The 14233-nt window shown below is 49.0% G+C and overlaps 2 protein-coding genes across 11 annotated transcripts in view; one reads left to right on the top strand and one right to left on the bottom strand.

Moving 5' to 3' along the window:
• The window catches only part of KANSL3 (KAT8 regulatory NSL complex subunit 3), a 43917-nt gene extending 37252 nt beyond the window's left edge, over positions 1–6665 (top strand). For 9 of the 10 annotated variants that reach the window (XM_086701238.1, XM_025931971.2, XM_086701236.1 and 6 more), the window contains 2 exons: positions 3909–3955; positions 4132–6665. In XM_086701238.1, coding sequence (XP_086557364.1) covers positions 3909–3955; positions 4132–4165 — 81 coding nt within the window. In that variant the 3' untranslated portion in view covers positions 4166–6665. The remainder of the gene's footprint in view (positions 1–3908; positions 3956–4131) is intronic. The other variant, XM_086701237.1, reaches the window with a different exon arrangement.
• Positions 6666–11036: 4371 nt separating this feature from the next.
• Positions 11037–14115, bottom strand: OXER1 (oxoeicosanoid receptor 1). Its single transcript, XM_025931870.2, has one exon. The coding sequence runs from the start codon at positions 12580–12582 to the stop codon at positions 11443–11445; it is 1140 nt and encodes a 379-aa protein (XP_025787655.1). The 5' UTR covers positions 12583–14115; the 3' UTR covers positions 11037–11442.
• Positions 14116–14233: the final 118 nt, after the last annotated feature.

Below are 14233 nucleotides of genomic sequence, written 5' to 3'. Positions count from 1 at the left end.
ATACATTAAAAATTTTTACATAGCGAGGCTACCTGCTTGGCTCAGTGGGTTGAGCGTCTGACTTTAGCTCAGGTCATGATCTCATGGTTTGTGAGTTCAAGCCCCACACCAGTGTTGCTGCTGTCAGCACAGAGCCCACTTCAGAACCTCTGTCTCCCTCTCTCTCTCTCCCTGTGAACCTGCCCCATTGACTCATGCTCTGTCTCTCTCAAAAATAAACATTAAGAAAGGTTTTTTTTTACGTAGCAAAATCTTCAAATCTTTCCCTTTATAGCTCCAAGGTTTTGTGTCTTAAGAAAGCTCTTCCCATTGCAAGAATATAATCTGTGTTTTTTTTATATTTTATTTTTTTAATTGTAAAATACATATGTACAGTTTATCATTTTGCCCTATTTTAGGCTTTAGGCTTGCTGTTCAGTGGCATTAGTATATTTACATTGCTGTGCAACCATCACCACAATTCAGGTCTAGAACTTTCCATTATCCTATACTGAAACTCTGTTTTTGTGTTTTCTTATAATGCATTTGTTTGTTTACCTTTAGTTTTTCAGTCCATTTGGAATTTATTTTTCTATGCTAAGGTAAGGATCTAACTTTATTGAAGAATCCATTATCCTTTCTCTCTATCCATTTGAAACCTGCTGCTCTCACATTCTCGATTACTACATACACCTGGGCCTTTTTGTACCTGTGACCCATCTGTTCTCACACTAGCTTTATGAAATTGTTTAATAATGCAGGTCTTCCAGTTAATGAAGTGTCCAGAATGTTTATAATTTGCTACTGTTACTCTTTTCCTTTTTCTTGATAAATAATGGGTTTTGAATTTTGTTCATTGCCATTTTGGAATCACATGAGATGAATGAGCATACACATTTCCTCTGAGTTAGTTAAAATGATGAATTACTTTAATAGATTTCCTAATGTCAGATTACCTAAATTCTACATTCAGTAGCTTGTTCAGTACGTCCCATTATTTTTTTGCATATGTCCCAGTTTATTTGTATTGTGCACATGTAGGAAATGAGACCCTATCAAAAGAGAACAAAAAAAAATAATAAAATAAAGAAGCCAAGTGTTTCAGAGGAAAAGCATGTCCACTCTTTTGATTTGCTTTTATTTTACTTAGGATTTTGGCCTCTGTGTTTATTAGTGAGATAGGCCTATAGTTTTCTTCCCATCTATTCCTGCTTTTGTGTGTGTGCTTTCCTTGTCCAGTTGTATGAAGGGGTAAATCTATCCTTATAGAATGAGATGGAAGCATGTTTTTCTCCTATTGTTTTTTTTTTTTTTTTTAATTTTTTTTAACGTTTATTTTTGAGAGAGACAGAGCACAAGCAGGGGACGGCAGAGAGAGAGGAGACACAGAATCCAAAGTAGGCTCCAGGCTCTGAGCTGTCTGCATAGAGCTGGATGTGGGGCTCAAACCCATGAACCATGAGATAATGACTTGAGCTGAAGTCAGATGCTTAACCAGCTGAGCCACCCAGGCACCCTTCTCCTATTCTAAAAACATTTATATGGCACAGAAATTATGAGTTCCTTGATAGTGTGATGCAAATTATCTATAAAACCATTTGGGTCTATTATCAGGCAGTCTTAACCTTTGTTGATAATCATATTGATGCCCAACTAGAATGCATATCCCCACTATGTGATACCTCTTTCTCTCTTAGTGGTCCTCTTCAGCTTGCTGCAGCCTGGGGGAGCTAGTTAGTGGTAAGAAGAGGCTAGATAGAGCTCATTGAGAATCGTTTTCCATGTCTAAATAGAAGCACAAAATAAAGATCAAGATCTGACTTCTACCTGATAGCATTAACTTGAGAGCTTAGTTTTTATCTCAGAAAAATGAGTGTATAATTACTAGGAGGGTTCTAGTGGTTCTCTTCTTACAGAGAAAGGGCACATTATTAGATTAAGACTTGCTGACTTGAAAACTTCTAATGATTACCTCAGTGTTCACACTGCCAGACCATGTGGTATCAGGGAAAACAGTGGGCTGTGGGTCAGGTGCTCTGTCTTTAGCCAGCTGTGTGATCCTGGGCAAATCACCTAACTTCTCTGGGTTTTGGTGTTCTCATGTGGTCTAGTAGGCCTAAATTAGTGATTATTGTGGTAGGATTGATTAATAGGGGCTGTCTCAGAATCTCCTCAGACTGGGAAATTGAATTTTAAAAGGTTGAGAAATCACCCATTTATGATGTTTATGAGACAATTGGAAATTTGAACACTGGGTAATTGTTGATATTAAGGAATTATTAACCCTTTAATATGTGATAATGGTGTTTACATTTGAAAAAAGAATCCTTTTTTAACGTTTATTTATTTATTTATTTATTTATTTATTTATTTTTAACGTTTTATTTATTTTTGAGACAGAGAGAGACAGAGCATGAATGGGGGAGGGGCAGAGAGAGAGGGAGACACAGAATCGGAAGCAGGCTCCAGGCTCCGAGCCATCAGCCCAGAGCCCAACGCGGGGCTCGAACTCACGGACCGCGAGATCTTGACCTGAGCTGAAGTCGGACGCTTAACCGACTGAGCCACCCAGGAGCCCCAGCGTTTATTTATTTTTGAGACGGAGAGACACAGAGCATGAATGGGGGAGGGTCAGAGAGAGAGGGAGACACAGAATCTGAAACAGGCTGCAGGCTCTGAGCTGTCAGCACAGAGCCTGATGCAGGGCTCAAACTCACGGACCGTGAGATCATGACCTGAGCCGAAGTCGGACACTTAACCGACTGAGCCACCCAGGTGCCCCAAATATAATCCTTTTTTAATTTTGAGTTACATAATATGATATTTATGGATAGGCTGAAAAAGAAAAAGATTATAAACACTGGCTAGACTTTTCTAAGGTCTTTGCAAACAATTATCTGTTGTATTTCTGGCACCGATGAATATTTATTGTGTTTCTTTTATGGAACTGGACTCTTATGTCCTCTTTTTTTTTAATTTTTTTAGGTTAGTTGGGGGGAGGGAGGGGGAGGGGAGAGAGAGAGAGAGAGAAACGAACCGGGGCGGGGGGGGGGGGGGGGCAGAAAGGGGGTCAGAAGATCTCAAGCAGGCTCCCGACAGCAGACAGCCCGATGAGGGGCTCAGTCTCACAAACCATGAAATAACGACCTGAGCCAAAGTTGGACACTTAACTGTCTGAGCCACCCAAGCACTCATACTTTTATATACTGTTTACAGCTGAAAAGCTGTCAGGGGAAGAGGAGGGACAGAGACTGTGTTGTGCCTTGCCTCAGAGTCCTGAGAATGGACTCCTTGCCTGTGATTACAAGGTCTTTCTCCTCTCTAGCTACATGGTGGTCTGCCCAGCCAGGGGGCATCCCTGCAACTCGCTCAGTAGGCCCTGGGAGAGCAGACCCTCTAATCAGGACAGAGTAATCCTCTGTGCACAGCCCTGCCTTTGGGCAGGGTGAGCAAATGTAGGCAGATTCTTTTAAGTTTTGATTGTCAAACCCTTCTTTGTTTCCTCTCTCCTGTGCCCTCCCATTTTCCCCTTTTTTCTGCATTCTTATAAACCTCTTAAGAATTTTCCAAAAGTGAAATCTAGAAAAGTGAGAAAAACCCTGGTGAAAAAAAGTTAACTGTTTCTACTTTGCTTTTTTCTTCTTAAGCTACAGGGCTCAACAAATTGTGGCATCCTCCATACCAATTGAAAATGGATAAGACCTAAAAAACTGATATTGTCAGAACAGTCATGGAAAACTTCCTTATCTCTATCACCCTTAACAGTTTGCCCTTTCCTTTTCCCTGCATTCTCTTTCTGCCCTTATGCATAACAATAAGAGCAAACCTTTGTAGTTGAACACCTATTATACTCAAGGTGCTTTATGCAGATTGTCTGGTTTAATCTTGTAACATCCCTGGGGAGTAGAGACTGTCCTTGTGTCTTACAGATGAGGAAGAGGAGATTTAGCATTCATCACTTGCCCTACAAAGTGAGGTGGGTCTCTTAACTGCAGAGTCCACATTCTGGTAACCACTTGGCTGCTAGAACACATACTCTTGTACATCCAACTTTTCCCCATTGAGAATGACTTCTTTGAAATAAATTCTCAGGGTCTGGGTGTGTTAACCTGGCAAAGTTTTGACTCTTGTTCCCTCCCTCTCCTGCCATAGCGCCTACCTCCAGGACCCTGAAGATGCCGTGTGATATACCTTCCTTCACCAAGCTGGTGATGGCTGCTGCACAGTGAGCCCTGGGTGCACACATGCTGTCCTGCTGAGCTGTCCACTTGTCTGAAGACTTCTTAAGACTGCCATTTTTGCCTCCCTGCCAACTGTCTTCAGAATGGGCCTCTGGGTCTTATGAAACCATTAGGCTAGGTGATACGGCGCCAGCAGAGGGAACATCGTCCTCTGTCATCTATGGGTCTCATTCCCGGAATCCCCAGGTTCCTGAGCAGATTTGGCCATGCATGGATCAGAGGCACTTCTCCAGCATTCGCTGTGACTTGACCCAAGTAGCAGTGTTGGACTGCTCACTGCATTTAATAAAGGAGTTCCTTTTGGAAGTCTGTGCTACCCCCATGCCAAGTTGGGAGGAGACAGCCACATGGTCTGGGGCCATTCAGGAGTTAGGATTGAGAGCCCTTTGCTGAGGACAGGGGTCATCCTGGCCCACCAACACTTGTGCCGTACCAGAGGGCTGGTTTTGGACGTCACTGTTACTTTCACTGAGCAGCCATGGGTGAGCACATCTCTGTCTTACGAACCACATCAGATACTGAGTTAGCCTGCTGAGACTTGGGAACTCCTAAATTCAAACCCATGATAGATCAAAGAGGACTGGGCTGTCATCTTTCAGTCCCTTTGGCCACTATAGATGGCGGGGGCGGCAGTTGGCCACTAGGTGAAAGCTGGCCCCTTTCTTGTTTTCATCATGCTTCGGGCAGTTCCTGTGTGCAGAAAACCTGCAGGTCCAGAAAGACTGAAAAAGAGGAATGGAACAAATGAAGTGGCTTGAAGGATATGCCAGTAAGTCCTGTGGAGAAAATGATAGGGCCTTGAGGTTTTGCACCTAGTACCTAAGGAACTGTTGATTCGACATGGAGATGAGAAGAAGAATTTGCCAAGTCACAGGGAAGGAACCCCAATCCCTGAAATTTCTATCTCCAGTGCTTGGAAGTGAAATAGGGATAACTGGCTAAGTTAACATCTTGGCCTGGCTTCCCAGGAAGCTTAAGCATCAAGATAATGAAGGCAGTACTCTAGTGTTTCTGTTTCCATTCTATGCCACTTCTTGCTTATGTCTTCTTGCTTAGTAGTGGGAAGGTTATTGGCATTGACTCTACTGTGTGAGGCTCTTGGTACTAGCCTGAGTCCTGGAGAATGATCACTGAAGACGGAGTTCTGAGCCCCTCCTTATGTCCTCACAATACTTGTATGCCAAGGTAGTTTTAGATTTGGCATCATACCTGTCCTCCAGATCAGGCTCTCGACCTTCTGTACTCTAGAAAATTTCTAGCCAAGGTGTCAATAAATAGAGCAACCCAGATGTGACTCCGACTCTGTTCAGTATCAGTAGGCAGGAGGGGGCACAGCATGCCATTGCCGTGGTCCAGGGTCCTGACCCATAGTGCAGCATATATCCAAACCAGGTCCCCTGTATTTAGTCCAGCAGCCTCACCTGCCAGTCTGACTGGCAGCCAGGAGGGAGTACACAGTGTGTAGGAGTCTGAGACAAAGCAAAATGGAGTGCTGTGGGCAAGGAGGAGGCATGTGTGATAGGCGTGCAGAGAGCCTCTTGAACAACCAGGCCTCCCTCCCTGACCTCCTGCAGAGCTGGTCTCAGCAGTGATTTGCATAATATTAGGCTTCATTCTTGCATTAGTTGGGTAGGTAACTGCTTTTGGAAATTTATTTACGTAAGTTTGAGGAAGATAATGAAATCTGAAAGAGGCATCCATGGGTCAGGGGTTTGGTAACTTTAAAGGCAGGATAACACGCCAGTAGGAACCAAGGGCAGTAAGACTGTGAGACTACCGGAAACTTTTAGGAATCATTTAGGACAGGCAGAGGGTGCTGAACAATCCATTCATGACTTAGAAGTACAGCCTAGACAATGCTGGAGGGGTTGCTCCTGAAAGATGCTCGCCCAGTGTGTGCTGGGACCAAAGGAAAAACTAATGTATTGTCCTGCATCTGTGTAAACCCTCGTATGCTTCCCATGGATGACTTCCTGAGGCTTTGGTTGTACACCTTGAAGAAAGCCAAACCTGGAAAGGGGAGTTGTAAGAACATTTCACCTTGGAGTTACAGACTAAAGGGGGAGGTGGTTGAAGTAAGGGAGTCATGTTCTTCACACTTCTGTACCCACTCTTCTCGAAACGTGAAAAGAAGCTTTCCTCCATCTATCACGTATCAGACCTAGAGTCCTTAACCTCAGAAGGCAATACTACTGGCTGAGAATGTAGACGGATCAAGAAGGCTTTAGTTCAATTCTTGACATTCAACATGACAGGTGCATGTTGATGCCCGATGGAAGATGTCCTTGTGCTTTAAGAAGAGGTCACTGATGGAGATCTTCTACCTGTTCTTGGCCCCACCACTAGAATCATCTTGGGCTGGGTGGGTTATAGAATTGAGGCACTGTCACGGTTCATTCTTATATTAGTAAAAACAAAAATAAAAGCAACTTTGGATTTCTTCAACTTGTTTTCAGTTGACTTCTCATATTTATTCTGATGACCGCTCAGTGAAGTGGCACAGAAAATAAAAGCCAAGATAGTGTGGTAATGCCAGAGATCATCTCATGGATGCCTGGTGCCATGAATACCATACTTTGTACTGTACCATGGGTACCGTAATTGCCTTTTTACATGTGAGGAAATAGGCACAGAGAAGTCACAGCAGGAAGTGGCAGAAGTAGGACTAGAATCCATGCAGTCTGCCACCACTGTCTGTTCTCTGCACTGTTCTGGGGTTCTGAGATGGGACGCAGAAATGGACATTAGCCCAGGAGGCGAGATGATGGCTTTGCCTTCCTGTGGCCCTTTCCTGTTAACTTCCCATCAGGCCTGAAGTGATTGCTGCGGCTGTGGTGGGGCTCTTGGCTGGGTCAGAATCAGTAGGTAGGGTCCTGAGAGTGTGAAATCTCTTTGAACATTCTATCCCTCTATCCCCTCCCATAAGTAAATAAAGACAGGAATGAATGAATGAATGAATTCCAACCTCCAGGTTATTTGTGAACTTGTACCCATGAGGAACTTCCTTCCTGTTCTTGAATTCCAGGTCCCTCCACTTAGCATTGGAACCCTGTATGGGTAGAAGCCATGGTTCTGGTAGTCTACATGAAGTGTCCTAGTGCATGTGGGCTCATCTTGCTACCATCCTGTGTAGAGACAGGGTGCATTCTTTCCCTTCCAACTTTGGTCTCGCTGACTTGGGTGAGTCAAATGAAGTGAGAGATGAAGATTAAATTATTTAAATGATAGCCATCTTAAATTTCAGGAGTATAGGAATGGGGTCATAGCAAATTATAATGCAGAAACATGTTCATTACCTTTTTATGGTCCTTTCTAACGCATGTTTTAGTCAGAATCAATGGTTGCAAGAAGCAGGAATCATTCACCCCCATGAATTCTAAAACGGCATATTGTTTCAATAGGCACTCTCACAGACAGGGAGCCTGACAGTTATTGCTACTTGCTTTGTAACCTCAACTGACGTGCTCCTGCCAGGGGCTGTTTTTGATCCTGCTGCCACAGGACTTTGCTGATGTGGACCCCTCTGTGGATGGTTGGTCCCTGTCTTTTGGATCACATTCTGAATGTGGTGTGCTTAGTGGCTCAGCCTACCTTCATGCCTGTCCCTAATTCTGTTCCCAGGCCACCTCCTTTCTTGCCTCAATGACTTCATCCTCCCTTGTATGCCAGCTCTTCACAGTGCTGTGCCGTGTGCCAGGGATGCCATTCCCATTGCTCCTTTCTTTATCCTCCGGGATTCAGCTCACATGCATTACCTCATTGACACCAGGCAGTTAGCTCTTCTGACTGCTCCTGACTATGACTTGCTACCTCCAAAACCTTGGATTACACTGGGTTGGGCTGCATTTGATCCACTTGCAGATCAACCGCTCCCAGGCTTGGCCTAGAGGGTCTCAAGGTCAGAGTCATATCATCTTCCTCTAGCTTAGTGTCTGTTTACTGGTGGGAGCCCAGTAAATGCTGGAGGATGAGTGGCTATGAGCCATCAGCCCAGCCCTGCCTTCCCTCCCCCTGCACGGAAGTCCCCAGACTCAAGTCATAGATGCCATTTGCTCATCTCACAGGGGACATTAGGAGAAAGAAGAGAAGGCCCTTCTCCAAATTCACACTGAATAGTGTAGCTCACCCCAGGGGCCAAAATGCCATTTGGAACCCAAATGTGGGAAATAGCATCTTTTTTTTTTTTTTTTAACTTATTATCGAGAGAGAGAGTGAGCATGCACAAGCTGGGGAGAGGCAGACAGAGGGGGAGACACGGAATCCAAAGCAGATTCCAGACTTCAAACTGTCAGCCCAGAGCCCAACGTAGGGCTTGAAACTGCAGACCCACAGACCGTGAGATCATGACCTGAGCCGAAATCAGACACCCAACCGACTGAGCTACCTAGGGGCCCCTAGGAAATGGGATCTTTAATCAGCCTTCTTCCAGCCAACCTTATACCACCATGGTTGCAGCCCTCCCACCTGTAGTTTTCCGCACTTAAACACAGTTTGCCTTCCTCTCTTCCTCTTCCTCCATCCCTTTTCATTGCTTCTCCCCACTCCCCCACTATGTAATAATTACCTTTTTCACTCAGCACTCAGGCATATCAGTTGTTTCCATCTCCAACCCCTGGAGTTGGATGAGAGCCAAATCAATGTTCCCATTTCACAGATGAAGAATTAATTCAAGGTTAGGACCAGGGAGGCCTTCCAATGTAGGGAGTGTGGAGGCAGCCTGAATCCCTGCTTCTCTCCCATGAGGGACACCAGGAAGGACCTTGTGAAAGGCGGGGTGGCTCAGTCGTCAGAGAGGGAACAGTCCAATGTCAAGATGAGGGGCAAGGAGGATCCTGGGCAGGTTAGGAGTGGGCCCAAACTCTGTGACTGATCTCTACCCTAGGACACCTCAAAGGGGAGAGAGCACTGCATGAAAGCCATAGGAACCATTTGGTTACTCCCTTAAATTGGGAGGTGGGGGCAGGGCAAGTGAGCCCAGTTGCTGAGGGTGGGAGGACATGATAGGGTAGAGAAGGGGCCAGCAAAGAGAAGAGGGAGGAAATGGCACATGGAGCCCCACTTTCCCATAGAGCCACCCATGCCCACACTGGTACAAACACGGAAGGAGATGGTACCAGAGGGGAAGTGCCTGGCGTTCAGCACACAGTGTGTGTTAGCACCCTAGGGGTGGGGCTCCATGAGAAAGTGCTCAGTCCCCAGCCTCCAGTCTGACTTGGCAATAACAAATCTCAAGCTGAGGTTGGGTTGGGCCGGTCTTGGCCCGTTCTTCCCCATGGCAGAAGGTGGAGAGGTGGGGAGTCCCTAGGAGTGACTCTAGGAGGGTGAAAGAGACAGCAGCAAGAAGGGAGGCATGGAGCAGGGGGCCATGGAGGTCAGGGACACATGAGGAGCCACCTTGTAGGGGTCCAAGCAGCACACCCTTGGTTTGAGTTCTCTGTTCCTCTGTGGGTTTCTGAGAGCAGCTGGTGTTTTCAGAAAAGGAAAGAGGGCTGGAGATACACCAGGGAGATCGGTTCCAGTATCCATCCAACATATTGTCCCCCAGGCCACCTCCCTCCACCTGACACGTTCTCCATCTCCCACCCCAACATCTGCATGGCTCCTAGATGCCTCCCTCCCGGGACATTAGTGACTCCTAGGCTTTGACCTCCATTTTGGAAGACTTTTAATAGAGGGAAAGCATCCCTGTCTATGATATGAGAGGGTTGCACTTGGATTAAAACTCCAAAGGGAATTGGGGAGAGGGGATTTGGTCCCATTCATCAGAACCTATACCTAAAGTGTAGAAGTTCATGGGTGAGGTGATGAGTGGAGAAGTAGTTCCAGCTTCTTCTGTCTCTGCAGCAGGGAGGTGCATGTGTATTCATTGTTCTGAGGTAGCCAGGGCTGGAGACACACAGAGTTCAGGTGGTGCATATTTGGGACCCTACTGACCTCTAAGTAGCCCTTTGGAAACTTTGAAGGCTATGCCTCCCCCTCCCCCAACCTAGATTAGAAAACTTGTTGCTTTCCCAGGTTACAGTTAGGAGATTAGAAAATGCAGATTGGGTCTGCCTAAGTATTTTAGGAATTTGTCCTAAAAGCAGTTACCAAAGAATGACTTCCCCTGTGGACAGAAGGGCCAACCACTGCCCCCTCACCCACCAAAAAACCCTAATTCATGCCAGGTATACGTCTTGTGCCTGGGGGACCCAGGCCAGTGGATGGGTTAGCCCAGGTGGCTTCAGAGACTGATTACAGGCTTACTGAGCAGAACAAAGGGATGGAGGTGGGCAAGGTGGCTTTGGTCCTGGGAGAGGGCTATGAGAGTCAGTCCTGGTGACTCTGAGGCCCCTGTCCTCACCTGGGGTCCTGTCCTGGTGGGGTAGCAGCTACCACAGGTTCCAAGGCCAGGGAAGGGTACTTGGGGCTGAGGGAAGCTAGCGGGGGTGGGGCGGGGGGAGCCCAAGCTGAGCTAGGAGCCTGACCTGGATGAAGTAACTTCCAAGGTGGAAGATCTCCTTGTTGTTCCAGGGGAGAGCTGGGCTGGGCCCTTAGTGCCTTGGGTGAGACCTCAAGGATCGCAGAAGGGGTGCTGAAGGCCAGAGAGGAGCAGGGGTCTCCCGGGGATCCAGACAGGCTGCCCTTCCTGTAACCCAGAGAAGTTCTGCCTTGAAGGACACCTCAGGGCCCCAGGAGCAATGTGGAAGGATGGTGTCCCAGATGGCTTCCCCACTGTGTCCCCTGAGTTTCCCTTCATCTTGGGCACTCACTTTGAACCCCAGGGCCAGATGGACCCAAAGACATTGGGTTTTCCTTAGAACAGCTGAGGCAAGCTTGCATTTTCAAAAAGAAGTTTATTAGCATTGAAAGGGACAAATGAGATAAGAGAAAATGCAGAGGCCCAATCTCTAAAGCAAGACCTGTGCTCTCACAGTCATCACACTCTGGCCCGTGGACTGGGCAGTTGTGTAGCCCTTTGGGGTGGAGCTGACACAGGCTCTGCCTGTCTCCACCTGCCATAGTGCTCTTTTCCTGTGCTCTGGGGACATCATCCAGGATACACTGCTCTGTAAGGTCAAAACCCTTTTCTTTCCTGTCACCCAACTGGTTCCTGCAGATGTCCAGTTGGGTGAGGCGCCCTGAGCTGGCAATAGTCCGGGGAGTGACCTCATCCCTCCAGGTCAGATCCTGGCTGTCCTTACTTCCATGGCACTGTAAACCCCCTGTCCTGAGACGGGCCTTATGACTCCAGTGAGACCTCCGCCTGCAGCTTCTCTGTAGCCTTTGCCTTCCTAGAGGCCTCCCGGTACCTAGCAGAAGGCTGGTAGGAACTTTCATCGCTGGCTGAGCCCTGCCAGCTCTGGCTGAGGCCCAGCAGGGCCCGGCCCTGGCGGAGGAAGTTGGGGCTTGAGAAGCAGTAGAGCACAGGGTCCAGGACACTGTTGAGGTAGGTGAAGGCCAGGGAGCCGTGGAAGAGCTGGGAGCAGATGTTGAGGATGTGGCAGGCATGCAGGCGGAAAGCCACCATGGAAGCCATGCCAAGGATGACACTGGGCAGGAAGCAGATGATGTAGACAGCCACCACCACGGCCAGCATGCGCATGGCCCTCCGCGGGCCTGTCTGCCCACCCAGGCTGCGGCGCCGGATGGTGAGCCCGATGCTCACGATGGCAAAGAGGATGAGCGCCAGCGGCAGGAAGAATTCCAATACGAACAGTGCCTGGTGCCAGCGGAGTGAGGCCGAGGTGTTCTTGCCCAGCTGGTAACTGAGGCAGGAGTGGTTAGTATGGGCAGTAAGGAGCAGGTGTCCGTTGAGGAGCAGGATGCCCCCCCACAGTCCCCCGGCCACTCTGGCGGCTGCCCACACAGAAGCCCGGCTCAGCATGTGGTGGGGCCGCACCACCTTCAGGTAGCGGTTGAGTGCGATGGCCGTAAGGAAGACCATGCTGGCCGAGCGGTTGGTGGACAGCATGAAGAGGTTGACTTTGCAGACAGTGGCCCCGAAGCGCCAGATCTCGTGCAGGAAGTAGTAGTCCACACGAAGGGGCAGGTTGATGATCAGGAGAAAGTCGGCAATGACCAGACTGACCAGGAACACTGTGTTGGACGTCCAGGGCCGCGTGTGGAAGCAGAAGATGAAGAGTGCCAAGCTGTTCCCCAGAAGGCCCAGGACAAACTCCACACCCAGGGCTGGTGCCAGGAAGGCAGATACTATGGGGGAGGAGGCTGGGTGGCAGGGAGCCGAGGCCTCTCCAGGTGACCCCCAGTCTGTGGTGAAGGCAGAGGGAGAGGAGGAGAGGGAAGGAGGGAGGGAGGCAGGAAGAGTAGAGGGAGGGAGAGAAAGGAGGGGAGAGGAAGAGCTCAGGTTATGAGATTCCATGGGCTGCTTAGGCCACAGACCTGAGAGAAGTTTCCAGTCTTTCTACCCCTGCAAGAGTGTTCAGGGCAGAGTGGAATGATGCTCACTATTAGCTGGCCACCACGATGACTCAATATCCTGGGGTTTTCATCAGCATCCTTGCAGCCACTGAGAAACACCCAGCGTTCCTGTTTGTAGGCTCCCCCCACCCCTGCAGCCCTCCCTCCTCCCTCCCTGCCCTACATCGAGTGACCTGGCCACATGGTCTCTGAAGGGGGGTGGGGGGAGTCTATGCTGCCCTGGGCAGGGGAGGAGTGCAAGGCTCAGCAGTGGGGTAATGGAAGCCCAAGAGGACCCTGAAGTGAGAGGAAGACCCAGCTGGGGTAAGGTGGGGAAAAGTGTTCATAGCCCCGAGGGATCAGACATTTGCTTGCCTGAAGGCTGGAGCTGGTCCTGGCACCCATAGCTCAGGATCATGCAGGCCACCCTGGACATCAGCCCCCACCCCATTACATACAGACTGGGCGGTTGTGTCCCTGCCCTCACCAGCTCTGGTGGCAAGGGAGTGTGGTGCCAACAGAACATTGTTCCAGGCGAGCGCAGTGGGCAGTCCAGTCAATACCTTGACTGTGGTGCTCACGGCCTCGTGGAATAAGCCTGTTGTGCCCTGCCAGCCTGCTGTTGTTACTCCCTGGTTCCCGAAGGTCCAGAGTCCATGTACAGGATGAAATACCTCCCACAGGCAGAGGGCTCCCTGCCAATTTCTACTGCCATGGCCTGGGACCTGGATGTTTCTCCCCCAGACAGAACAATCCTTAGAGCCTTCCAGATTCCCTGTCCACTGTCTACCCCACTCCATCCCTACCCAGCATTCACTACAGAGAGAGGAGTGGAGGCTGGGGCTGTCTTCAGACAAGGTGCAAGTCCTGCTCCTCCACTGTGTGGTGTTCTCAGGAGGCCATGGGGCCAGGCCTATGCACGGACACGAGGGTCTCAAGCTCCTGATAACCTGGGACAGCACCAAAGGAGGCTGCGGTTCCAGGCTGCAGGACCTGACACCCCCTTCGCCAGCGGGCTGGGGTCAGCAGAGTGCCACGTGTGCCAACTCTGCCAAGGCCTCTGGGTTTTGGGCACAGTGGCCATTGGTCTCTTTCTCTCTCAGAGCCTCCAGGCCTCTCCCCTGTCCTGGGCTCCCATCTGGCCAAGGCTGAGGGAGACAGGCTGCGACCGCAGAGTGCAGGGTGGTAAGCCCACCAGCCTGAGCTTTGAATGCAGACAGGCCTTGCTTGGAAACAGAGCTGCTGGTTTCCCAAACCTCTCTGAGCTTCCTAGAGTATGGTGAGGATTCAATGAGATAATGTATGTAAAAACTTCTAGGGAATTCCCTAGCGCAGAGCTAACGTTCAGAAAAACATCTAATTTTTATCATTTGTTTGGATTATCTGCCCTGGGCACCAGGGACAAACTCGTTTTCTCATGGCCGCTTGGCCCTGCACAGGGGGCCTCCCTGGGACATTCCCGTGTTCTCCCTTCATTTCCTGCACAGAGCAATGCCCTGCTGCAGCCCAAGTTTGCGCCAGCCTCTGCCTTCACATCCTGGACTGTCACCCAGTGCCCCCCACCACCCCAGACACACACACACACACACACACACACACACACACAGTCACAG

Source organism: Puma concolor, chromosome A3 (assembly GCF_028749965.1).
Source record: "Puma concolor isolate L17-30 chromosome A3, mPumCon1.1.hap2, whole genome shotgun sequence".
NCBI lineage: Eukaryota > Metazoa > Chordata > Mammalia > Carnivora > Felidae > Puma > Puma concolor.
The sequence above is the reverse complement of the archived record's forward strand: the minus strand, read 5'-3'. Positions and strand labels throughout refer to the sequence as shown.

Coding starts and splice junctions, on each gene's coding strand:
- OXER1 (XM_025931870.2), bottom strand. CDS start 12,582: ATGGAATCTCATAACCTGAGCTCTTCCTCTCCCCTCCTTTCTCTCCCT.